Source organism: Heterocephalus glaber, unplaced genomic scaffold, assembly GCF_053883595.1.
Source record: "Heterocephalus glaber isolate CG9 unplaced genomic scaffold, H.glaber_assembly_v1.0 deba00001451, whole genome shotgun sequence".
Classification (NCBI taxonomy): Eukaryota; Metazoa; Chordata; class Mammalia; order Rodentia; family Bathyergidae; genus Heterocephalus; species Heterocephalus glaber.
In genome coordinates, this window is record NW_028258301.1 from 2,839,682 (window position 1) to 2,866,290 (window position 26,609).

At 41.3% G+C, this 26,609-nt stretch overlaps 1 protein-coding gene across 17 annotated transcripts in view; it reads right to left on the reverse strand.

The window, feature by feature from the left end:
- Elavl4 (ELAV like RNA binding protein 4) overlaps positions 1-26,609 on the reverse strand; it is a 147,540-nt gene that overhangs the window by 8,178 nt on the left and 112,753 nt on the right. For all 17 annotated transcript variants that reach the window (XM_087214846.1, XM_087214845.1, XM_087214850.1 and 14 more), the window contains 2 exons: positions 15,899-16,002; positions 719-872 (listed from right to left, as the gene is read on the reverse strand). In XM_087214846.1, the coding sequence (XP_087070972.1) occupies positions 719-872; positions 15,899-16,002 (258 nt within the window). The remainder of the gene's footprint in view (positions 1-718; positions 873-15,898; positions 16,003-26,609) is intronic.

Genomic DNA, 26,609 nt, shown 5'->3' on the forward strand with positions numbered 1-26,609 from the left:
AGGAACTGCCCTCCACCTTTGGCCCCCCATCTGGGGCAGAACCAACTTCATTGAGAGTTGGCTGCATGAATCAAATGATAAACATGTGCTAAATGACTCTCAGGGAATGAATTCTAAATTGAGATCAAATTGGGGGCAGGCAAAAACACCCTGATGTTAAAAATGCAACCCAAGGTATTTTACATTTCTTACTGAGAGGTGGTGGCTGGCTTTCTTTATTATGGACAAAGAGTCCCAGGACCAGAGCCTGGGTTCCTAACCCTGCGCTACTACTGACTAGCTAGTGGGAAGATGGATCTCTTGCTTTGAATCTGTTTCCTCATATGTGAAATGAGATGGTTTGAAGTTCTAACTTTATAATGCCAAGAATTGGAGCTAGAACAATACATACTGATTTTCACATATAAAAGTAATGCTACTGGTTGAGGGTTGAAAGAAACTTTGAAGGTCATACAGTCTCCTCTTAGCCTGAGACCCAAATTCTTTTATGACCTGGCCAAATAGCTTAGCAGTTGCTGGAATAATTCCCCTGGTAGAAAACTCTGGTCACCCAAGATAGCCCATTTTAAATTGGGGTAGTTGATGAATAAGAAGTGTTTCTCCCAAGTCAGAAACCTGCCTGCTCAGGACTGATACCCTTAACCTTAAGCAATCAGTAGTCTGCTCCTATGGGTAACAAAGCACTGATATACAAGGAAAGTAATTACAAACACTTAACCTGTGACTTGATCAACCAGGATTCGTGAGGTGATGATCCGACCATATTGTGAGAAAAGCTGCTCGAGTTCCTTCTGGGTCATGGTTTTGGGAAGGCCGCTAACATAGAGGTTAGCATCCCTGATTGAAGCTGAGCTTGGACGGGCATATGAGACCTAGGAAAAGGCAAGAGGAGTTATATACATGGTAGGCACCCATCCTGAGGGTAGAGACTGAGTCAACAACCAATCTGTCCTGATACTCATGTGTCAGTTTAAATCCTCAGTATTCAGAGTTGGAGCTACTTCTGTAATAGTAAAGAGACCAGGAGAACAGCAATAGAGGAATAAAAGGAGAGTTGATGATAACTTAAATGCACAGATAAGGGTCTCCAAGTGCAGAACAAAATAGTTACTGTATGGCAGCTGTTAAATGCAGAACTACCCACGCATGAAATTCTGAAGATTTACCTCCTGGATGTGGGTGTATAGATGATTTACTGTATCCAACACATAATAATCTTTGAATAAACCAGAAAAAACCCCATGAAATTCTTCTCTGCACATTTCTCTCCTTCTACCCACATTCCCTTCTTGAAAACATAAAAGCAATCAGGTTCTCTGCAAGATTTTCTATGTCCCATCCTTTGTGTTGCTCCAATCTGTTCCCACAGATCTGCTCTCACTCAATGACAAAGTGTTGGTGAAATGGAGTTGAATGAATATCTGCTTGTGAACACTAGGTATGTGACCTTGTTGTCACATATGCAAGGACCAGTCTCCTCTAACTTTGAGGCAGGGCAAATAAAACTACAGCAAATAAAATGGGGACACAGTGGACAGGAGGGAGGGGAAGACAAGGAGAGAGAGAAGATGCTTCACCGATGGTTATAATAAGTTCGACTTTGTAAATTTGTCCTCTCAGATCTCTCAACTGTTTTTTTTCCCCAAAAAGCTAACACAGAAGTGTAAACAGATCTGAAATTCCATCTGCAAGAAGCCAAATCTGTAGCAGTACACATAAGCAAAGCAAACCCCAGCAGTCATTAATTTTAGACTTTCATTTACTTATTTATTTATTTTTTAAGAAAACAACATCAGACATTTGAAATATAATTTACAGCTAGTCTAACAAAAGCACTTTCCTGCTTAAGCTATTTCTGGGGCGGTTATGGCTCAGAATAGACGATGAAAACAGTCTTTTCAGAATACATCTGACAACGTTGGACAGGAAGGGACCTATATGCCTTAGTATTTTTCAGTTGGGCGTTTTATTTATTCTATATAATCAATTTACAAGACCTCCTAAGACTCTGAATAAACCGGGGATAGGTATGCATACGTGTGGGCATGCACACATAAAAGCATGTGTGCAAAAGGAATTGCATGTTAAATTGGACCTTCAACATTTAGAGGGAGAAAATGGATGTACTAAAGAAGATGAAGGATGAGTAGACCCCTCACCCATGACACACTCTTCCCTTCTATGACAGAGACAGCAGGTCCCTTCATAAGTTCTCACCTAAAAATAGATGTTGACTCAACAGAAAATGATGTGAGTGACTAATCTGCCTCTCTGGCCTCCTCCTGCTGATGGATCGAGGCAGCTGCCTACAGTGTCTACATCTTCTGGAAACTCATGGGCAGTCTGGGAGGTCTTTGTTGGCTCTTCTCTCTCCTTCCCAAAACATGGGTGAGGGGCCCGTGTGCATCTGGGGACTCAAGGGCTGAAGAATCAAGAACCCCATGGGACTGCCTGGACAGGGCTTCACTCCACAGTAGTTCCCTATACATGTCTTCTATGGGACAAAGTCTTTTAGGTTATAACCTAGCAGAATTATTTTTTAGGCAGGAGGAAGGAATGGTAGGGAGATGGAAATATCACAGTGATGGGTCCACAGTAATGAAGGTCACCCTTGCCTCACCCTGCCAGCTACTGACAAATTATCAGAAGGACATTTGTGGTTTTCCAAAACACAATCTCCCACCTATATGCCTTTGCTCCTAGGGAAAACTTTGTCACCTACTTCCTCAGGTCCAAATATTACTTCTTTTAAGGACTCAGCTTAAATGCCACCTTCTCTTGATAGTTTTCTCTGTCCGACCTTGCCTCCTTCTAAAAATCTCCCCAGCAGGGCACTCAATAAACCAAGGTGCTTAACTTGTTCTGACCTTGTCAACTTTCCACCTAGTCTGATGATCTCCTTAAGGTCATGGGTTTTGTGTGTGTGTGCGTGTGTGTGTGTGTGTTTGTGTGTGTGTGTCTTCTTCATCTCTGTGGCTCTAGTTCCTAGCACAGAGCCTGACAACTGCTGGGTGCTCAGCACTTACGGAAAAAAATGAATGAGCACCCCCATGTGTTGCTGCCACTAATGGTCTTTTAGGGTTAACTATAGCTTGGCTCCTTTGTGAAGGCAGATCACTAAGAGTCAAGTATGCAGGATCATAGCTGTGTTTCCACACTAAGCTAAGAGGAAAGTGACAGGTTTTTCACTTTTTATTATCTAGAGTTGGCGAGACTGAAAGAAGATTGTTCTAGGACCAGATATCACTTCTCCTAACAAACATTTCCTGAGGATCTACTACGTCCTCAGACACAGTGAGAACAAGGCATAGTCTTTTGTTCCAGTGAAACTTCAAGTCCAATGGGTACAACAGGCAGCACACAGGAGGTACACATTAAAATGGATTGTGAGGAAGACTGGATGAGTGAACATATACACCAATTATCACAAAGCCACAGTATATGCTATTCCAGGGCTATGAACGAGTATGACTCAAACATAGAAGAGGGAGTAAATCAAGAGTTAAAAGGGCCAGGAAGTAGATAGAGCTGAAATGAAACTGGTGGTAAGACATGTGGTAGTGGGGTCAGGGAAGGTGGCCTGCTAATAGCTTTCCTCCGTTGTGAGGACAAATGAGGTTATGAAGGTCAAAGATTTAGGCAAGTGCCTGGCACTGTGCATTTGTTACTATCTATAATGGACAGTAATGACCCTGCTTCTCATGAGTTTTGGAAAGACAGAGCTGAGATAGAGAGGTGCAGGTTGACTTTGCTAGGGAGGAGCTAGCACTAGAAAGTCAATGATATAATCAAAATCATTTCTCCAAAAGATGATCCTGAGAAAGGCAGGATCTCAGCCAGGGAAAATCATTACAACAGATCCCCAGAAACAGACCCCAGCCACAGGGCAGTGAACAGCCTTTGGGGACAAATCCCCAAGGTGAACAGCACCTCAATCATTCTATGCTAAGTGTAATTCCTATTTTCTTCTCTATTTGAAATCATAAGTCATTGTTCTTTAGTCCCCTAGGCAGGAAAGCTGTAAGGGTAGGAGTGGGAAAAAATGACAAGAAAACAGTCTCCCCACATTCAATGTCCAAATGATCATCCCAATTTCAAATTTATCTACATTTTTCAAGTTTCCTCATATATTTATTAAATTCCAGCTGAATGGCTATAAGTGTCGGGGGCTTTGTTAGGCTGAAACATTTGTAAAATCTCCCGACTTTCAACTCCTGCAGAGGATCCAGCATTGTTGGCCGTGTTAATTCCCCTGAGACAGTAGCCTATAGCCTGGGGCTCCCAACCTAGAGCCAGGCCCTGGAGAGTTCCCCTTGCTTTGGACTATCAAGCTCTTGCTCTTTTCATTTACCCAGAGCCTCTGAAGACAAGATTGGCATTTCTAGGACAATCTTGAGCTTAGAAAGTGCCCTAAGTGAAGAGGCTGCTCCTCCCTAGGAGTAAGGATGGCCCAAGGGCAAGTGGCTGGCAATGGCTGGCTTTACAGATAAACCTGACAGAAGGTTTTCAGCCCTTCCAAACTCCCTAGCCTCTCCTTATCCCTGTGGGAATCCCTCCTCTCTACAGAAACAACACCACAGCAACAAGTTTATGATATCCAGCTGTGGGTAAGGTCCAGTAAATACTAACTGTGTGACCTTGGGAAAGTAATCTGACCTTGATAAGCCTCAAATTCCTTATTGGTAAAGGAGGGATTCTCCTTTGATGGTTATTGTAGAGAATTAAGATAATATACCTGATATGTCTAGTACATATCTAGAACTTAGTAGACAGTAAATATCACTGTGTGATGAGTCATACAGGCTTTCGTGGGCCAGCTTGGGCATCTAGCCTCCACTGGGACAAAGTTTTACCAAAGAAGCAAACCTCTAGTGAAAGCCTGTAAGTCTGTCCTCCTTTGCCATCCTGGTCGAGTCTGAACCATCTTTTAGCACTTAAAAACCATGAATTTTTCTCTAACATATTCCCACAGATCTCACTGCCTCACATTCACAAAGTACTCTCCATTTTCCAAAGTGATCTCTCAACACTACTCTCCGTGATTCTCACAAGGTAGGTAAGGCGGGACACTGCCATTCAGCAATAGGAAAGCAGGGCCACTCCTGGGGGCTATCTCTTCTCACAAGGCACCCACAGCTCCCTTCACCTGTTCACAGAGCCTGACCCAAGCAGAGTGTGAGGCACAGAATGGCCTAGGGAAATATGTGTCCTGAATCATCCAGTAACACCTCTTGCCCCTAGTTTGAACCACCATAATACACAGAAAAGAAAGGACCTGGAAAACATGATAAAGGAATGATCCTGGGCTAGCAGGAGGATACAATGAGGAAAAGGCATCCTTCTCAGTGTTGGAAAGGTGCTCCTTTAGGAAACCACTGGTATTAGCTGAGAGTTCATTCCCCTTCCTGAACACCTACTGTGTGCCAGGTGCTGGGATGGGTAGTATAAGTGTCTCTGTTTCAAGAGCCTCACAGTGGTAAGAAATAAGCTAATGAAGAGTACAATACAGAGGGGGGAGACACTCCTACCCACTTCTGGTGTTTCCCTTTATATGGAGGGAGGCCCTGGAATAATCGTCTATGGCTTTTTCTAGGCCTTCACCCACCCTTCTTCAGAAGAGGTGGAATAACCAATCTGATTGGAGATTTCAATAAAGGAAATGGGCATATGAGGTTCTGCAACTGCCAGCTTCCTTCCTTCCGGGCACCAGATGTCAACCAAAGGCACAAACTCTGGCCTAGGCTCTAAGTTCTATGGAGGCAGGCTCTTTCCTTATTTACGGAGGTCTGTGGGTCTGTGTTACCTATGACAGCATGTGTCGGTCTGTCAAAGTGCAGAGCTCAGTGTCAGGAAGCCTAATGTGTTCATGTAATTTATCCATGCCTTAATCGGTGATAAAGATGATCTTAGGATTCTATACATTTGTTTTCTTATTGTTCAGTGGTTTTAGAATTTGTGTGGAAGATAGTGGTGTCATCTGTTGGGGTCCTTTGGATTATAATGATATTACCTCTAGCCATTTTGCGGAGCAATTCTATTCCCCAAACTGCTAATGTCTACCATGGTTCATGCTAATAGGAGATAAAGGTAACAGGGGGTGATCACACAGTACTATCTCTAAAATCTGTTTGGTGACTGAAGTGCCCCAAAAGGTCAGGGCAGGGTTCAAGTCAGTTGGCTATCTACCTTACACATTTCCAAGGACAGGAAGCTCACTACTTCATGAGGCATCCTACATCACTGATTGCTGGAAAGTTTTTCCTTCTACACTCCAGAAGCATCCTTCCTGTCCTCAGCACCTTATATCTTGTGGGTTTCATTGACAGGTGCTGCTTAAAATATCGGGTAACTGTGTTTTGAAACAGGCCATTCCAAAGAAGTTCTTGTTTATGCTACTTCAATTGAAATGGAGATCTTGTTCTTAAACAGAAAAGGATATAGAGGTTAAAAGCAAGGGCACTGGGGTTGGAGAGATATGGCTGTGAATCCTGAACACTTTTGAGAGTTTGACCTCAAGATAAGTCACTTAATCTTTCCAAGTTGTATCACTTGAATAATATAGTTTAGAAACTCTATAAGAACTGTTTCCTTGCAGGACTGCTAGGTACAATGCCTGGCACATACAGTACGTGTTCAGTAAACAGTGACTTTTACACAGCTGCTAAGTACTGGGGTCTTATGGTAAACACTGGAGGTGCAAAGATGAATACAATTCCTGATAAGTAGGACTATTAGTCTAGCAGAGGAGATACACACAAACCAATCATTTTAGAAGATCAGGCTGCAGATTTTTCCCAGTCTGTTTTAACACCCCAGTCTCTAAATGAATACAAACTCCCAAGAGCAGACAGATGCCTAGGGAACATTCATTCCAAAGAGACCAGGAGAATGGTAGCAGAGAGCAGATTTGGGTTCTGCCAGGGCTTCTGGTGTAAACCCTCCCAGGGACTTCCAATCCCACCTCTGGGACTTGGAAGAGAAGAAAAGAAGCCAGCTGGCTTCTAGAAACAACAGCTTTGATTGTGAGGATTTGTTTACCTCTGTTCCTGTGGCTGTAGCCCTACCCACAGGTAGGACAGGTGTCTGCTTTTGTAACCCCTATTTTTTTAAACAGCCCCTTCACCTGCCACCTGATACATGCTATTCATTTATCAGGGGCAAAACCTGATGATAATGTTTCTAATGAGTTCTGTGTCACTTTCTTTTGCTCTTCATTGATTCTTTAACACAGGGTGATGGAAGCCCAAACTCCCTTACCTGGGTATTCTAAGTCCTCTGGAATCTGGCCCAACCTCTCATCTCTTGCTAATCCCTTTATGCACCCTACTAGACTTTAAACAAAAACATGGTTGCAGTTTTCTCAATACACACTGAAGTTTTCTACTTCTGTGCCTTTGTTCTTGCTGTGTGTTCATTACAATAAAATGAACTCCTGCCCATCCTCCCAGGCTCAGTCATCTCCTCCATGAGGTTTAGGCACAAACGACTGGTCCTTCCTTGGTCACTACACAGGATATATGTGTTCATGGCAACAGCTGTCACACCCTGCCTCCCATCACAGCCATCTGCACTAACAACTCATCTGCCCTATTAGTCTGAGTATCCTGGTGATCTCTGCGCACTCCCTTTGGCAACTAGTCTCAAAGCCTTACTAGAACAGGAGCTCAAAAAATGCCTTCTGAATTGAAATGAAATGTATAATATACTTGATGCAGAGGATTTTTAGCTTCTTTCCTGGGAGCTGGTTCTGATGTGAAGGAGCCAGAAGGAATGATGGAGTTAAAAAAAAGTATCCAAGAGTATCATAAGAGTACCTGGTAGATAGTAGGCCTGATATTTATTTATTTTGAAGGAGAAAAAATGTGGTGATATATTCACGTGCTCTGTAGTTTCTTTAAAAAAATCTACTGCTTATCAAAGGAGCTTGCTTAGGGTGAGGCTCCTGCTTCTGACTAGTGACCTCCAGAAGGGAGCAATATACTAATGGTTTCATGGCCTCCTTAGGGGTAGAGCTGGTCTTAGACACAGAGCCCCAGACTCAGTCTCCATTGAACTGCAACTCTTGGAACCCGATTTCTAAAGGCTGATAAGAATACTGTGGCCACTCCATAATACTTCCACCATATGGACCTTTTTGTGTATGCTGTCTGAGTCTTGGTAAGATGTATATTCATTCTTTACTCTCTTATCAATCTCTGAAACAAGTAGATGGAAAAAAGTCCTCCCCTTTCCTCATGTAATTTTTTATATCAGAATTCATTTTCATTCTGGGGAGAATTAACCCCTCTCCTTCTCATCCCTGTGGTGGGAATTGAACACAGGGCCCTGGGTATGCTAGGCAAATTGCTCTACCACTGAGCTCCATCCCTCAGCTTCTTGGGGAACATTTCTTGAGTATCCACTACAAGCCGTGATTACCTACAAGGGAGGTATCATCAGTTCCATTTCCCAGATGAGAAATTTTGGTTTAGTGAGATCAAGTACTTGTCCAAGGTCACACAATTTAAACCTGGATATGACTCAAAATTCTGGGATCTTTCCACTGTAATACGCTAACCTGGATGGTAAAATAAAAGCATGTTCTTGGCACAAACTGTTACTTTTACTGGAAAGGTATCAAGCTGGAAAGATCATGATGTTAAATTTTATTAGACTGTTAGAGTTGTGGAAGGAACCATTCTGCAGATGAGGAAATACATCCAGAGAAGTAAGGTAAACTGCCCAAGGTCGTCCTTACTAATTTTTGACAGAGCTGGGACTTGACTCTCCATTTTAACTCAGAGCTCTTTTGAATGGACAGAAAAGGGGAAGTGGAGAGTGTTGTGCTTTCTGATCTTTGACAGATCAACCATCCTGCCCTGAGGCTGCATGACCACCACTGAGAGGTGATTCTTTAATCCTGAGGGCTACTGATGTTCTAGGCCAGCACTGTCTCACAGAACTTTCTAGGATCAGTAAACATTCTGTTATCTGTGCTGTCCAAAATGGTAGCCATGAGCTTTATGTGGCTAATGAGAATTTCAAAAAAGCTTATTGTGACTAAGAAACTGAACTTTTAATTTTAATTAATTTCAATTCAAATATAAATAGCCATAGGTAGTTAGTGGCTACTACATTGAACAACAGTTCTAGGTGCAGAAACAATACACGGTTACAGCATTTCAGAGCTATACCGTACATTTAGGATCATTTAGTCAGAATTCATTCTGGGACAGAAATTCCTTCTACAACATTCTGAATGATTCCATTTGAATGTCTGATAATGCGGGACTCACTGCCACTCAAGGCAAATATTTTACACAGATTTTCTTCTCAGATTCTTGAAATATAAGACTGAACTAATAATGCCTTATGGTCACCACAGAATGTTCTTTTCAAGAGAATGGAAAAGCAACCATTTCATTACATGTCCATGGGGTGGATATGTAAGTGCAGAGCCCTCTTTGCCATCTTTGTCAGTTGCCTCTGAACAGCCTTTAGCACCGTTTTGTTTGTTTGTTTGTTTGTTTATAATGTGGAGCTGAGAACAGGACATAAGACACCAGGGGTGAGCTAAGCAAAGTGGATGAGAAAGGACCATTGGATCCTGTGATGTGGAGTCATGATTATTCTAACATAACTAAGAGAGGGCTGATTTTTAAAAAGCAGCACACATCATACTGCTGGCTTCTTTTATGCTTATAGATGGCTGAATTTCTCAGATCCCATTCTATGCACTTCTGAAAATCTAAGTGTCCTTCCAATCTCTACTTGTTCAGATTTATTTTGTAATCCGGACACAGGACACTGCAAATAACCTTTAAAATACTGGGATCTTATCAACTTCTCTGGGGTAAGAGAGCAGAGGAACTGTATTTCCATCTCTCCACTCCTATCCCTGTATCTATCTGAAATTATTCACTTAAGAGAAGTTAACAGGACACTGGGAAACAGAGCAGCTGATACAATCTCACACAGAAGAGAAGAAAGCTGGCACAACTCGGTAAACATATCTCCAGTTTCTGATGGCCGTGCCACACACCCTCTCCTTGAGAGCTCAGTGAACCAGCCACCCCTGCTGACCTAGGCTGGGAAGTGCTCCCACACTAGCCCTGATTCTAGCTCTAACAGGGGAGGAGTGAAAATGCCTTTTTATTATTAACAAGACCGAGGGAGGCAGGCCATCACTTCTGGGTGAGGTGATATCCGTCAGCAAAAAATGATCTGCTAACTCTCCAGGATGCATTAAGAGACGTGATAGAAGAAATAATTGCTTATGCCATGTGCAAAGAAGAGATGCCTCAGCGGAATGGAGGCCTTTAGCAAGGCAGGTGGATGATGGGAGGAGGGGGTAGGAAGGTGGTGCAGCTGCCTATGATCCCTGGCAAGAGAAAGAAGCAGGAGGGGCCAAATGGAACTTGTAAAAGCTCTAGTGTGGAGAGAACCCCCAGAGGCACTGTTAGTGCTATTAGAAGAAAAAAGTGAAAATGGAGAAATGGTTAAGTAACATCATAACATGAAGAGGTGGGAATAAACAAGCTCACTCTCCTTCCCTGAGAGGGAGGTTCTTCTTTCTGAAAAGCTTTCTTTCACTCACATACGTTCCCCTTCTCTAGTCCTGTTCCCTCAAGAATTGGGCTGCTGCCTCATGATAAAGTGATTTTCTTACTCTCCCACCCTATTGCCTGAGTGTCAACTCTCATGGATTTTCTCAGAGTGGCAGAAACAGCCCTTTAACCTCCGAGACCTACTCCCAAAGCTGCTCACACTCGCAGTTTTCAGAAGAGCTATGCTTTGGAAACATTTTATTTCAAGTCATATTATTATCATTTGAGCAACAGCTTAATGCAGTTAGTAGAAAAAGAAAAGTCATAAAATCATTTGTAAACATGTAATGTAACGAGAAAAACACAAAGAAATGTCAATACTGTTGAGCTGGGAATGGCTGATATCATGATATGATTGTGTGTTCCAAATTATTTAGAAATAAACATATCTTACTTTTGAAATGAGTGAAAAAGCTCCTAAAAGAGCTGATGAAAACCAGCGACTAAGGCAACAAAACCTACCACAGCTGCCTGCAAGGTACTGGTTTCATTCGTCAAACACTACATGGCAGGCCACTGACAGAAGAGTCTTCTTGCAACTTTACCTTGACCACCTCTCTCACTCACACCTTGCACAGCTCTCTATCTCCCCAACAACATCCAATGGGAACCTCTGCAGGCTCTGATGGCCCCCAGTGCACTGCATTGAAATTGCCGCTTGGTTGTCTGTATGCCCCCTGAGTGGGAGAGCCTGGAGGCATGTCAATCTGAACGCCTCTCCAGTCCTGCTCCTCACACTTAGATTAAGACTCAAAAAGGTGCCCTACCACTCTATAACGTTCAGCAGGAGTGATACCAAATCCTTAAATTCCATTTGAATCACATTTTACTGAAGGTTCTCAGTGTAACTTGAACCCAACCAAATATGTGGTGAACATATTCCTCTTTTGAAGGTATAGAACCATTTAATTTTCTTTGCCCTTAATGTGACAAAGAACTGAACCAAATGCAGCTGGTTTCAACTGAGCACTTCTTAGTACTAGAGGCTAAAAATACAGTGTACTCAGAAGATGCTCTTTTAGACCCAGGAGAGGGTCAGGGCTGGAACAGGCATTAGGTGTGGGGGTCAAAGAGTACCAGGAACTTTTTCCAGAATCCACAGCCTTTTCATCAATGCTTCCTAGAGTCTTAGAGGACCCTGAGATCCTTTAGAGCCAGTTGTTGGAAACAACTAGAAGAAGAAAAGCTAATAAGTAGTATCCAAAAGCATTTCTAGCTGGGGATTTAGCTCAGTGGTTTCGCTGCCTGCTATGCAAGTGCAAGGACCCGAGTTCGATCCCCGGTACCAAAAAAAAAAAAAGCACGGGCCAAAATCATTTCTATTAGGCTCAGGGTTGAAACACTGACAAATGATCCAGCTTCCCAAGTGGGATGCTAGGCTGCTCTGGAAGGCCAATGGTCCATACATACCCCATGGCTCCCTGACACACTTGTATAGGAACACTTCTAGGGCGCTACCATCTCTGGTTTACCTAAATCCCAGACCTCAGCACACAGCCTTGAAAGCAAAAGCTCAAGAAGAAATTATTTGAAGTCAGGTGTGTTCCCAAATTAATGGCAGAAATCCTGAACCACAAGTCTGCTTACTGAAGAACCTGGAGGAACTAAGCAATTCATTTGTTTGTTTTTTATATCTCCTTCTCATGTCAGGGAGTATAACCTGTATGTGTCCTTGTAGAACTGAATACATACCCTCACAGGATACAAGTGCTGCTGAGCAAAGAGGCAGTCCAACGTTTTAAAACTTATGACCTATTGCCAGGGTTATTTTTAAAATGTTTTCTCTTACTCTAAATCTCATTTACTAATTTTGTGGTCCTGGATATGTCTCTTAACTTCTTGGGCCTCAGTTTCTCGATTAGTATAAAAGAAGATACCAGTATCCTCTTATAGGTCTTTTTAAAAGACACATAGCTGATGTGTGTAAAGCATCTAGCCCAGGAATAGTTCAAAAATTAAATAACAAGTGTGTAAAAAGATTATGATAGTACTGGACACAGTGCAAATGCTTGATGTAAATTAGCACTATGATTATTTCCTATTATTATTTCCTCCCAAGCACATGCTTACACATTAAGCAGCTCCTCTTCTGAAATAGGCTGTCACAGGCCCCTTGGGTTCTAACTCCACCTCAACTCCTGGCCAGAGGTGTGGCTTTGGACACCAGTCACTTCATTTCCGAGCTTGACTTCCAAGATGAGAGATAGAAATCTCCCAATAGAGGGGTTAAATTCCAAAGAGCAAATAATCTGAAGTCACCATCCACAACTACTCATTAATGGTGCAACTATGCAGCATCCCCTTTCTCTGCTTTCTTTACCAGAGGTCTGGGCTTGCCCTGCACATGACTTTAGTATTCACAGTCACTTTATATCCCCTTTAATATAGGTAAAACGGATTATTCTTGACAGGGAACCATCATTTGTGGACACCTTCTACTAGTAGCTCAGTAATGAGCCATCCACTACCAATTCGTAAAACAGTGTTTGCATATTTAAATTTTAGTTTGGAGGCTGCAAACTGCCAGCCCAAAGGTCAGCTATTAAGTTCTGTTTGGTCTTACTACATAATGGTTTAATTTTTTCATAGTTAGTTTTTGGGAAAACTGACATTTAAACAAATGCAGCTATTCGTTTCTATTGAACAACTGGAAGATCTGGAAACAATCGTGATCACCATCACTTAGAAAAGCTGCTCCTTTTATCTACAAGTCAAACCAGTCACCACCACACCCTCAGGGCTTTCCAGAACCATCTCTGAATAGGGCTGCTAATCATCAAACTTCACAGTTTTAGAATTAACTCCTGATTTACCTGTACCTATTTTGTGCATTAAACTTTGAGTGTTTTGTAGGCTGCACTCAGAAATGTGAAAAGAAGGGATAAACATGACCAAAGTTCACAAAATGTACTAGATGGTTCCAAGGAGATCTCTGTAATGCAGGCTTCCAAAAAAGATGTTTGTTTTTTCCAGATTGGCAAGTTATCTATTCCTTCATGGGGAGTCAGAGCAAAGAGATAAATCTCATGCCACTTATCAAAGCAAACTGAAGCGGAAGAAGTAAACAGTGGCCTGAAAGGCAAAAAAGCAATTTTAAGAAATTAATAAATGATGAGACTATTAACAGCACACAAAAAGAGTTTGCTTTTTTTCCCCCTTTAATATGATTTTTACCTTAAACACTGTGTCCCTTTAGGAAAGGAAAGAAAAGTTAATAAAGGAACCTATCACTCAACTTAACTTTTAGTACGGCAAATAAACTGCTTTAATGAAAGGGCTGAAATCCCTAGGTTTGCACATTAAATTTTCATTCGTAGCAGAGAATGGAAATTATTGATTCAGCCGTGGCATCATGCATTTTGAATCCTACAGTTCTTCAGGAGCCCACGTTTCCGTTGGGTGCAAATGTGTTGGCAGCATTTTAATGCAAGGGGAACCTCGGGTGGGTGAGAGGGTGGAAGAAGGGATATAGATAAAGGAAGGAGGCAGACTGGCTCTTCACAGAAAATAATGTTGCTTGACTTCAAGGTCTACTTCAAGGGCTTGACAGTATGTTGGGCCAGGGGTGCATTCTGAGACCAGAAAAACCAAGTCCACTCAGTCTGAGCAAACCCCAGGGACCTTATGAACTACTTATAAAAAGGGAGAACTGATGTTTGATGATTTTATCCCAAGCCTTTGGGGAAGTTTGGGTTTCAAGAAAACTGTAGAGGAAAGAAAAGTATCCTTCTCAGTTCAAGGTCGGTGTCCATTAGAATAAATACCCGACATTCTAATACTGAGCAGAAGAGCACAGAAAATCAATCAACTGCACAAATACAGCTTTCAACCTAGAATAACCTTACAAAGAGATGACCCCAGCATCCTTTATTTTTTATTTAAACGCATGAAAAATGGTATGTTTTCCCTCTAAAAGAAATTAATCTTTCTGCCTCTCAGGTGACTATCCCACAATTAAACAATTCTTGACTATTTTCCCTTTAGAGAACTTACAGGAACAGATTCTAAGCCTAGGCTGAGCCTCCCTGAACCAGGCCCATTTTGGGGTCTTTTGTGTAGCACAGACTGAAAGAAATCAGAGAAAGCAATCATCTTTAGAAATAAGCTAAACTCTATTGCAAAAGCAAAGCTGCTTTAAAAAAATCATATAATATATTCCAAAAAGAGAAGGCTTTGTTTTGTTTTTGTTTTGATTACCTACTAGCTAAGAATATCTTAGACCGGTAGTCTCTTCTGTCAGTCTGGATGTTGGAAAAGTAGCTTTGTTGGACTAAAAAGTTCTGGTTTTGTGTTTTCAGATGCTGAGAGCTGGTGCCATCTATAGATTTCCATTCTGGGAGAGGTTTCTCTTTTGTCCTACTTTGCGTCAGACCTGCTGTCATGAGGATAAGAGCGCCCAGGAGACACTTCCCTGCGGTTTAATAGGCTATGAAGGATGGGACTCATTAATTGGCTGGCAGCTGCCCCTAAACAGGATGCTGCCTGGAGGTGGGGGAAGAAGGGTAAGGGAGGCCAAGAAGTGGCTGGCTTCATCCAGGAGACCACCAGCAACTGGCTGCCCAAGGAGGACTCCTTGAAGAAAGCAGCACCTCCTGAAGGATCCCACAAGTGAAGTCAGAGAAACATTTACCTACTAGAGGAATGGGCTCTGGATTACTGTTTTCTTTATTTGATTTAAAATAAGCACTCCTGAGGTATTATCTACCTGCCTGAATATTTTCATATTGCTAGAACATTACTATTTCTCTTGTTCCTTTACTATGTTCTCATTGATTTTATAGCACTCGTCTCTACTATACAAGTGTGTTAATTTTTAACTGGCTTTTCCTTTCCAATTCTTGGTTAAGAGAGTCCTAACCATATTTAGGTAAAGCCAAGCCACTCAGTTTAGTGCATAAGGATTCCTGACTTGGACTTGCCTACCACCCATCCTAATCTTATTACTTCCTGGCCAAATTTAGGCCACATTCTTCATGCCTCAAACAGCTTTCTTGTCTCATCTTTCCCTTGGTTTGCTCCTGGCCTCTTTACAGACTCAGGCAGACAGGCCCTTTTGGTGGGGTCTTGAATCCCAGACACCTCATCTGCCTTGCCTTCTGGATTGGAGGTCCTATAGCTAGCCACTTCCTTCTCAGCTCTCACCTTACATTTTTTATTGGCTTGTGTCCCACATTTAGTAGACTGGACAATAAATGTTCTTTGAATGAACAGGGAGCACGACTTCTGACTCCTGCATAGCCTAGATTTCTTAGATCCACAGAATGAATTTAACCAGGGCCTCCTGAATCAGGAGCCAGTGTATCACCTCTTACCTTTATGGTTTTGGTCTGGAGTCTGAGTCCATTTAAAGTGTTGATGGCTTTCTCTGCATCCTTTGGATCAATATAGTTAACAAATCCATACCCTAAACTCTGTCCTGTGGAAACATTAAAAAGACAGAGAGAGACAGAGAAAGAGAGAAAGAGAGAGAGAGAGAGAGCTCAGTATCTTTACAGAGGCAATACTTCCCAATGCAGTGGGTCAAAGCCCTCTTCTGGTGTATGATTTCTTTACACCAGGTTTTATCTCAGATTGAGAGGTTTTTAATTCCTCCATCTCTCACTTCGGTTAGTCTTTAAATTCACAGGATCTCCCCAAGCTAAAAAAGTGTCTCTACACATCCACACCCAATGTGTACAAAAGTCTACATAACCAGGAAAAGTCAGGACAGGGTAGTAGGAAGAGAGCAGGTATAGTTGGTTAAAAGAGACTTGAACTGGAGTCCTGGTGCTTTCTCTATCAGCTGTGTGCCTTTGTAGAGATTCCATTTAATCTTCCATTTTCCCCAGATCTCTACTCAAGATAACTGCATTTACCTCAGACAGGTTAGTAAAATATTGTATATAAAAGTACTTAACTAAGGACAGCTCTGTTCTGCTTTACCGTAAAACTGGGACAAGTGGTGGACACAGTAGCTCTGTCTATTGCCTTGGTCATGCCAGTCACACCCACATTCAGAGGGATGTAGCAGGATCTGAGCAGCAAATACTGGAGACATTTATAGTGAAGGATGCAGGCATAGCCAGAATTTAAAGCAGTTTCTACAAATCATTCTTTGCCTTTCTCATCCCCTGAGCCAAAGAACAATAAAAAAAAAGGAGGGTGGGGGTTTCTACTGGAAGGAACTGGGGAGCTCCTAACAAAGGTGAGAGTGCAAACACATTTTGCAAAGAGGATTTAGCTATGTTAGGTGGGGATAGAATCGACTTGTCTGCAAAGAGAGGTAGCAAGTGACAGGGCTCCCCCCTTAGTGAAATAAAAATAATGTGCTTGCGATCGTGCCACTGATTATAAATAGTCCATCAGCTCTGCCATGTGTCATCAGCCAGAAATATCATTAGGAAACTTTACATTTTCTGACATACCCTTTAAGAAACACAGAGCTTGTGGTGGCTGCAAAACCAGCTTGAATTTCCCAGGCAATGTTATTGATTTGTGGGCGGCAGTGGAGCTGAAGGGGAGGAAAATGACAGGACGTCACATGTCAGGAAAGACTGATTACATAAAGCTCTCTTTGGAGTACTGGGGCCAGGGCTGGGAGACAATACAGCAAAGTCTGCCATGTCCTGGTGACAGGAGCCCATTTCAGCAGCCAAAAAATATTTCCAACAGCTTCTGTTTTGCTGGTAAATGTCTGTGTTTGTGTTGGTTGTAGGAGGGGACCTGGGAAAACAAGTTGGGTTCTGGATCAAAAATTTGGTGACTTTGTTATCCTTCATAGGATAGAAGGAAAGAGAATCATGAGGAAACTCAAATGGAAAACTCAAAATGACAGTACCTTCTACATATCAGAGTATACCTTTACATTTTGGAAAAACAGGGTTAGAACAGTAAAGACAAAGGAAAACTTTGCCAGATAGGCCCTTCACCAACCAAAATTAGTAACTGAAGAGGGAAGACAAGTGTTGAGCACACTCCAGCTTGGTGGAAACTTTCTCTTTCTTACTGTGTAAGTGTAGTATGTGAATGGTGAGTGTGTGTGTGTGTGTGTGTGTGCGCGCGTGTGAGAGAGAGAGTGAGAGAGAAGATAAGGAAAAAGGAGAGAGATGTGTGGATTATAAAACCCTACCACATGTTCTGAGAAACTTCATTTTGCACATGTAGAAATACAAGAGACTAATTTCATTGGTTTAAAAATATCATTTATCCTAAATTAGGCACTACCTCATCAAACCTAACTAAATTCACCTAATTAAATCTATTTTCATCATGCAAATTTCTCAGTCATATTTACCATATATATATAGGAAACCTTAAAAATTGTTGTACTAAAATATTCTCATAATCACTTTTTAAAAAAAATAGCCATCCACCAAGTTGAGCAGCTTTTAAAGGGAATTTTAAAAGCAATTATATCAATAATAAACGTTATACATAAGTTCTAGGAAACTGGTTAGATGGCCCATTTTCCTGGCCAATTTAATTTGTGTAAAATCAAAATAGAATATGAAAAAGGTAAAGAAAACACTCATCATTTAACTGCAAACTTTAGACCTGACACTGAAAAAGCTCCTATTCAATCTACGTGGAGAAATATATCATGTGTACCAATGGTGCCTGTTTCCAATACACTATCCCTCTAAGATTATTCATATATTGATGGAAATTTGAAATAAACATACTGAACATAGTTTCTACATTGTATCTCTGTTTTAGACCTTTGCATACGGTGAAAGAAAAACATACTCAGGCTCAGGTCTTAGGGAAGTTCCAAAGGTCAAGTGAGGGAAAGGACTCTTGATAAGCAAGATATATCATATCAACCCATGTGCCTATATGAGTCCCAAATCCACCATCACCTGTGCTCCTGATTATAATAAGTGCTGTGTTGTTATCACCATCTGCCCTAGGTTTAGAAAGACTGAATTTAACATCAAGAATGAAGGTGCTTTGAAGAAAACTGAAAATCAGATGAATGCCATTTCAGAAAGGAAGGGGGAAACAATAGAGACTCTTCTTCATGTAAAATAATGAACTGCAAACTCTAAAACAGAGTACTGGATTGAACAAGAGGAGAGAAAAACTTGCCTGTGAATTGAAAGACATAACATACACTGGCAGCACAATGAAACACCTGTGGTTAGCCTAGTTCACAAGCAGGTTCTCTTCACTTGCTTCTCACCATCACAGGAGGAGTCCAGCTATGTCTAATAAAACTATTCTTGGATCTAGTTTTCTCTCTTATTTTATTTTAATTTTTTTGGTACCGGGGATAAAACACAGGACCTTGTGCTTGCAAGGCAGGCACAGTGCTGCTGAGGTAAATCCCCAGCCCTCTAGCTTTGTCTTTTAAAATGCCCTATAGAAAATTAAATCTCTAGATAGAAAACATAAACACTCAAGCCTCATTTCTTTAGAAACTGTTTAAATAAAGGGGGAGAGTAAAAGGAGAAAAAATTTTGTTTTAGTTTTGGTGACTATCTACTGGTGATGGGTTTGGGATCTGCAGTTCTGTATTTAAATTTACATGGAAAACTATAGATGAAACATATTCATAAAGAATATCAACACTTTTTCGGTAAGGACCAAAGAGTCATCATGCTGGGAGGCCCCAGTGGACCTAGTCTGGAGCCTAGAGCTAAGTGCGCATGTACCTACATTTCATAAGCAAATAATATCTTCTCATTATTGTTTTTATCTTTTTCAAACAGCTGTATCGTCTCCCTTTATCAACAGTAACAAGATTTGATCATACAGATACTCAACAGTGTTTTAAGAACAGAAAATTAAAACAAACTTTACTTTTGTTTCCAATTTATAAGTTTATTTTGTGGCAAGTTGAACAAATAAAAAACAAAATGATCAAGATTACATTAATTGAATTATCTTTGTTGAAAAAATAAGATATGAAATAAAGACTCCAAGATTTAGAAGCTATAATGAATATCTGGCTCCTTGATGCCGGCATGGCCTATAACCCTTACATTTGATTAGTCCCTAATAATCCTGTCCAGCTGGCATAGGCAAGCTTAGCATGTTCTAGCAGGAAATATATTCATGGCAGGCTGGGGTGAGAATTTATAATTCAGAATGTAATTTTCAAGAGAAAATTGTTGTACATAATTGCTACATTTAAAAGCCCTTCAGTATTTTGGACTAAAGTTTACAGGTTCTTGTTTTGAATAAACTGTTCTTTTTTTTTTTCCTCTAGGTGGTACACTTGGGATTGAACCCAAGGCCTTTGTACTGAGCTAAATCCCCAGCACTTTTTAAATTTTGAGACACAGTCTCACTTAGGTTGCTAAATTGCCCAGGCTGGGCTCAAATGTGCTATCCTCCTGCCTCAGCCTCCCAGAGTGCTGGAATTACAGGTATGCGCCACTACAACCATCTAACAAGGTGTTCTTAAATCTGAACCAAATATTTCTGTTTTTATAAAGCCTAGGCATGTGTGCGCGTGCGCGCACACACACACACACACACACACACACACACACACACACACACACACACAATGTATTCCAGTATGACAAGGCAAGATTTTTATTCTGTTAAAATAATTTTTATATTTAATTTCTCCCCTAAGAAACCAAATATTTCACAAGAACTACCTTACAAAAGTTTCCATCCTTGCACATAGTAGGTACTCAAAAATGCTTAATAACTTAAAGAATCACTGTAGGCATTTGTATTAATCTTCCACTTCTGGAAGTATATGACCAGAATGGTTTGTACATTTGTAGGAAAAAGGGGCAAAGAGGGAGTACCTGGGGAATTCATTTTGCATTTGTGAGGGAGGAGAGAACACAACAACACACTGACTCCAGGGACTGGAAAACAAAGCACAATGTCCTGGGTAGATTCTCCTCTAGCACAGATCAGAACTACAAAATCATGCCTGCACAAATTCCACCGTGATTTTGAATTTACAAAGTGTTTTCCCATCCACTCCACTGCACTGATTCTTAGGACAATGTGATGTGAAAAAAGAAAAATCATCATTACAGATGGAGAAACTAAAGCTAAGAGAGAACTGTAATTTGCCCAATATCACAGAGCCTAATCTCATTCTAGATGAAGGTTAGGCATTTTTTGTTTTTAAATGTGTAGGGTAAGATAGTAAATACTTTAGGTTTGGTGGTTTCCACGGTCCTTGTTATGACAGCTCTGCCACTGTGTAGCAGCTAGAGACGCTATATAAATAAGTAGTATGGCTGTGGTCCAATAAAACTTTGTCTAAAAAGCAGGCAGCAAGCCTAATTTGGCCCTTAGGCCATAGTTTACTCATCTCCTTGTCTAGATCTTTGGGGTTATCAAGGTTACATTCATTGAATTATCTTTATGCATTTACCATAATCAGTTACCTCATTTGAACTAAAATGTTATTTATTAACAACTATTTTGAGGCTCAGAAATACTTCAGGGGCTTTTATTGAATCATCTAAGAAAAAGTAAATTATATTTAGTTTGTGTTAAGCACTTTTATTGTATTCGATCTCCAGAAAGTGTACTGATCATAGCTGATTCTAACTCTTTTTTTCCCCAGGATTCTGGATAGAAGTGGGTCTTCTTTGCACTTAGGGTCCTAGAGATCACTCTGATGCTGACATCCTCATGGTCAATCACAGAAGAAGCTGGTCTGAAAGAATCTTAGCATTTCTGCACTGTCAACATCCATACTTTGCTTTTTCTCTCTCTAAAAATTATCATTTTCCAGAACCCTAATAGTTATTCCCCTCATCTGCAAAGCCCCTGAGGAGGTAGCCAGATGGGGAGTTGCTGTTGATGAAAACCATGAGTTGAGTAAGGAATTTTTGTAGTTGTTAGAACCGTAAGCTCAGGCTGAAATCCCATTTTCAAAGCACATGATAAAATCCCTAGTCACCTCAAGATCATCTGCTTGGTGATAATTCGAATACCAGGTTAACTGCAGCCAGCTCCAAATCCTAGGACGTCCTCACTGCCAATTCTGAGACGCCATTCCCTGCTTTAAACTGCTCTGAACCTAACTGAACACACCCAAAAGAGGATCAGAGAGATATGTGGTTGTTATTGCATATATAAATGTGAGTGTGTGGCTCAAAACCACACTTGCTGTACAACCTTGGTTAAATCATTTAAGCTTCATCAGCTTGTTCCCTTATCTGGGAAAATAGAGATAATCCCTTAATCCTCACAATCAAAGGATCTCTGTGAGGATTAGAATAAATTGGAGACTAATCACAGCTACAATTTATTCAGTGTCACTTTGTGCCAGGCACTGCGCAAAGTGGCTTATTCATGTTACCTAATTTAATCCGGTGTGAAATGGGTTTCGTTGAGCCCATTGTACAGAAACAGAAAATGAAGTTTAAGAAATAATAAAGTAAGGTGCCCAAAGTCAACTAGCAAATAGGCTCCAGTGCTGGGACTTGAGTGAATTCAGGTCTGTGTGACAGCTCATGTTTTCTCTCCACAAGGGTTGGCCTTGGGGTAAGTGCTCAGCAGTGTGTGGCACTGGGTAAGTACAGAAGGGGCACCTTGACCCTGCACCGGGGGCTCTAAGACTGAGGACACCTTGGTGTTCTGGAGCACTGATGACTCTGTTCCTCTCCCCCCTCCTCTTGGGGTTTAACAGTTTTGGTCAGTCTAAGCCTTGGTTTTTCTCCTGAAAACCCAGTGTTACTACACCCAACTACTCAGAAATGATGCCGATGATGATGATGATGATGATGGTGGTGGTGGTGGTGGTGTGGTTTATACAACTGCCTCAAACTAGGCTTTACAATTTAAAGCCTGCTACTTCAAATGTGCTCCCCGTACCCATATCACTGGTATCACTAAGAGATTTGTGAGAAATGCAGATACAAAGGTCCTGTCATAGAACTACTCAATCAGTGTCTTTACTTCAACAAGTTCCTGATGATTTAAAAGTGTAAGACTGCGATGCACTGGGGACCTGGAGTAGATCAGATGTAGGTCTGAATCTCAGTTTTTCTGCTTATAGCTATGTGGCTCTGGCTTTTGTTTCTTGGAAAACTATACACCCAACTCATAGCAACAGGGAGAAAGGAAGGTCTTACAGGAAAGTTCTCAGAATTTCTTCATATATGCTATTTCTTTTTTGTCCCCCAATTTTGCATTCTCTCTCTTTCTGCTTTGGTATTCTTATGTTTAATATCATTATTACTTTTTTTCAACAGCTTATTGGGAAGATGAAAAATGATAATGTATGTGAAGTGCTAGCATATAAAGATCCTTTTCCTTTTTTCCTCATACTGTGTTAGATGTTGCCTTACACTATTGTCTATATGCATGCTGTCTCCTTGATGTGGGCCAAACCTCCCTGAAGGTGGAGAATTTCACATAAACCGGGACCTGCTACATGCTAGACTCTATGGATGGATCCTGAAATGATAATGAAATTGTTCTTGCCTTCTGGAAGCTTATCATGTTAAAGGCAACAACAGATCTAAAAGCTAATTATAGCCCAGAAAAAATAATAGATTCTGTAAGTCCCCGACTTATGAACATTCGAGTTGTGAACTTTCACAGGTATGAACAAACCTTGCATTACAAGCACTTGTAGATGCTAACAAATCATGCAAGTAGCTCATGTCTGCAAGACACTGTCACAGTTGTGCTGCTGTGTGCTTACTGTACAGTGTGACATGGTGCTCAATCAGAGCTTGGAGTGTCCAGAAGCAAGAGGCAAAGCAGTAGTGATGTGGAGGGGACTGCTAAGAAGCACAAAGCAATACATATTGTATATTTGTATCAAAGGTGTTTAAAACTCACTTTGTCGGACTTAGAAACAAATCTGATTTAGAACTGTTCTCCCAGAATGGAACTCCTTCATAAGCTGGAGACTTACTGTACAGCAGAGGAATTCCTCCCTCCTTTCCTCCTTTCATCCCTCCCTTCTTTTCTTTTTCTTTCTTTCTTTTTTTTTTGGCAGTACTGGCGATCAAACCCAGGACCTGTGCACTGGGCTACAATCCCAGTCCTTTTTATTTATTTTTATTTCGAGGAGTATCTTGCTACAAGCTAGGCTTGAACTAGTGATCCTCCTGCCTCAACATCTCAGAGTGCTGGGATTATAGGCATGTACCACCACATTGGGTTAGATTTTTCTTACAAAGCTATATATAAGAGGAGCTATACACAGAGAGGAAGTGGGAACTGATTCTGACTCTGCAGAGGAAGGCAGGCTTCCTGAAGCAGGGGCATTTGAGCTGAGCTTTAACAAAGGAGTAGAGTTTTGATAGGGTTCCCCTATCAAAGGCATGGCATTCCAATTTAAGAGCTGAATCCAACACTAAATTATCATTATTATTACTTTTTTTAAGGTTAAAAAATTGCTGTGTGGTTCAGGACGGCTTTGAACTCACTATGTACCTCAGGCTGACCTCCAACTCACAGGGATCCTCCTGACTCAGCCTCCCAAGTGCTGGGATTCTAGGTGTGCACCAACACACTGGGTTCCAAGCACTAAATTTATCCCAGAGATACTTATTGGGCATCTGTTATGAGCCAGGCACAGTTCCAATCACTGGGAATATAGAAGAGAACAAAACACATTTAGTTTTTTCCATTACTGAATTTATATTTTGATTGAGGGTGTGGAAGACAGACAAGAAATATATAAATAAAATATAAAGTTTGTCAGATGCTGATGAATTCTAGGGAGAAAATAAAGCAGAGAAGAGGAAAAGGCAATACCAGAGTAGGGTTGCAAATTTTTGTCAAAGTAGTCAGAAAAGGCCTCGCTGCTAAGATGACATAAACACAAAAATTTGAGGGAGAGGAGATAGACAGTGACCCCCATCTGAGGTAAGGGCATCCAGGTAGAGAGGAATTCATGTGCAAAGGCCCTGAGGCAGGAACACTGCATGTTGGAGATGTGGCATAAGTGAAGTTTCTGCAACCCACCAAGACACTTGTCAAATGACTGGAAAGAAGAAAGGGGCATCACGATTTCTTTGTGCTGGTTCTACAATACTGCTGAATAAGACCTATGTGGAAACTACTCCTCAGTTTTGCCCATCAGGTGCGCACTCTCATTGACACACTATTTAAAAATAACCTCTTAGTATGCTTTGGTTCCCCATTAGACTGTGAGCAACTCGTGACCAAGATAATGTCTTATTTGTCTCTGTGCCCCACTATATACAAAAAGATTGATGACATTACTGGGTATTAAGTAAATGCCGTTGGGTGAATGACTAACTGAATATTATCTATTCACATGCCTATTTACATCTTCTTAATCACTCTCAATAATCCCACACACTAAAAAGAAAGGGACATGAAGAGCAGGAAAATCTTTCTGCCAGAGCCTCACCTGTGTCCAGAGGCAGCTGACAAGAGATGAGGAATCAGATGCCATAAGTCACACCTGAAACACCTGTGGGCATTTGTCTGATGGAGAGAAGACTCTAGAGGTGCTCAGATCCCCTCTAATATTAGAAAGGCTGTCATGGGCACACTTACGTGGTGATCCAAAGGAGAGGAAAAGGCTCAGGCTGAAGAAAGAAGTTAGGGAGAAAATTTTTGCTGTGATAAAAGGAAGAACTTTCTAATAATGATTTTATAAGGGTTTGGGGCTGCCTTGTGAGGTCCTCAGGGCCCCAGGATTAGAAATATGCAAACAGAAGCCAGAGCGTTCTGACCTTTTGTCAGGAGATGCTAGAGCAGTTGATAAGGTGTACCCATAAGATCCTCTCTAATGCTAGGATTCAAAAGTTCTATTTATATTAGACTCTGTGTTCACAGTTTCAGTTTATCCTGATTTCTAACTGAGAAAACAAACATAACGGAATATTTTTAAAGCACCTACTATGGCCCAGCACCTTACCCATATTATTTCACACATCTTTATAATCCTCTGAAGCCAGCATTTCTATCCTTTCCTTTACAGAGGGGAAAACTAAGGTGCAGAGGGAGATGTAACTCACCCAAGGTTATCTGGCTAGAGAACAGCAGCCAGGCCCATCTGACTTCAGAGCCAGTGGACTTTCTTCCATGCCCCAGTTTCTTGAACATGTGCACATTTGTATGCTAAACATCTGTCCTGAAATAGCACAGTGTACCTGAGACTTTGAGAAAGCCTGGGTTTTCTAGCACTATCTCCAAGTCCTGTTCTTTCCACTTAGTTCCAATATAACCTGAGTATCCCATTCCCCTCTCCCAGGTTGGTTGTGCAAGTCAAACTGGATCTGGTGCATCAGAAAATGCCAGGCTTGGAAAAGACGACTTCAGTATCAAGGAACTGAGTGTAGAGACCAGTGTTTAGGAACTGAGGACCAAGGAAGGAGCAAGAAGTTTATGATCTAGCAGGAAAGTCAGACCCGTGTATTAACAAGGATAGCAGGGTACGGTTTGGTGTCATGATAGCGAGGAAAGAGGCTTTCTGGAGGATGTGATGCTTTCGCTGAGGCTAGTTTGAAAAGATTGATAAGAAGTAGCCAGGCAAGAAGTAGTCAAGGACAAGTCAAAGAAGGGAATTCCAGAAAGAAGGGAAAATATGAGTATCTATCCTCAAGGAGGAAGAACCGCCACTAAATTAACAGCTACCACTTTCAGGAGGCTACTGGTTGTTGATCTCAACCTGTGCTGTCAATCCCATATCTAGCTGAATCTATCTTCAGGTGTGTATAGGAGAGCTACCTATACTCCTGGCAGAGAGTCAGGAATTACTTAGGAATCTGAAATTCTGAGTGTGTCTGCACTCTGCCAACAACACTGTTGAAAAAACACAGGACCCAGGCTTCCTTATACTGAATATCCAAAGTATTTAAAATTATTTTGAGCCAGTCCATGGTTATTTCCAGAAGCCACATTCTGCCTTTCTAAGTATATGTTATTTCCACTCATCACATGGAATCAAGATAGCAACAAGGAAAGCACTTGGCCCACATGAGGCATTCAATAAGCTTGCTGATCTGAATGTATTTCTCAATGGACTCAAGTTTCTTAAGGGCAGGGACATATGGGCCTTATTAATCTTGGTGTGACCACTGTCTGGCACATAGTAGACTTTCAATAAAGCTATGTTGAACAGAT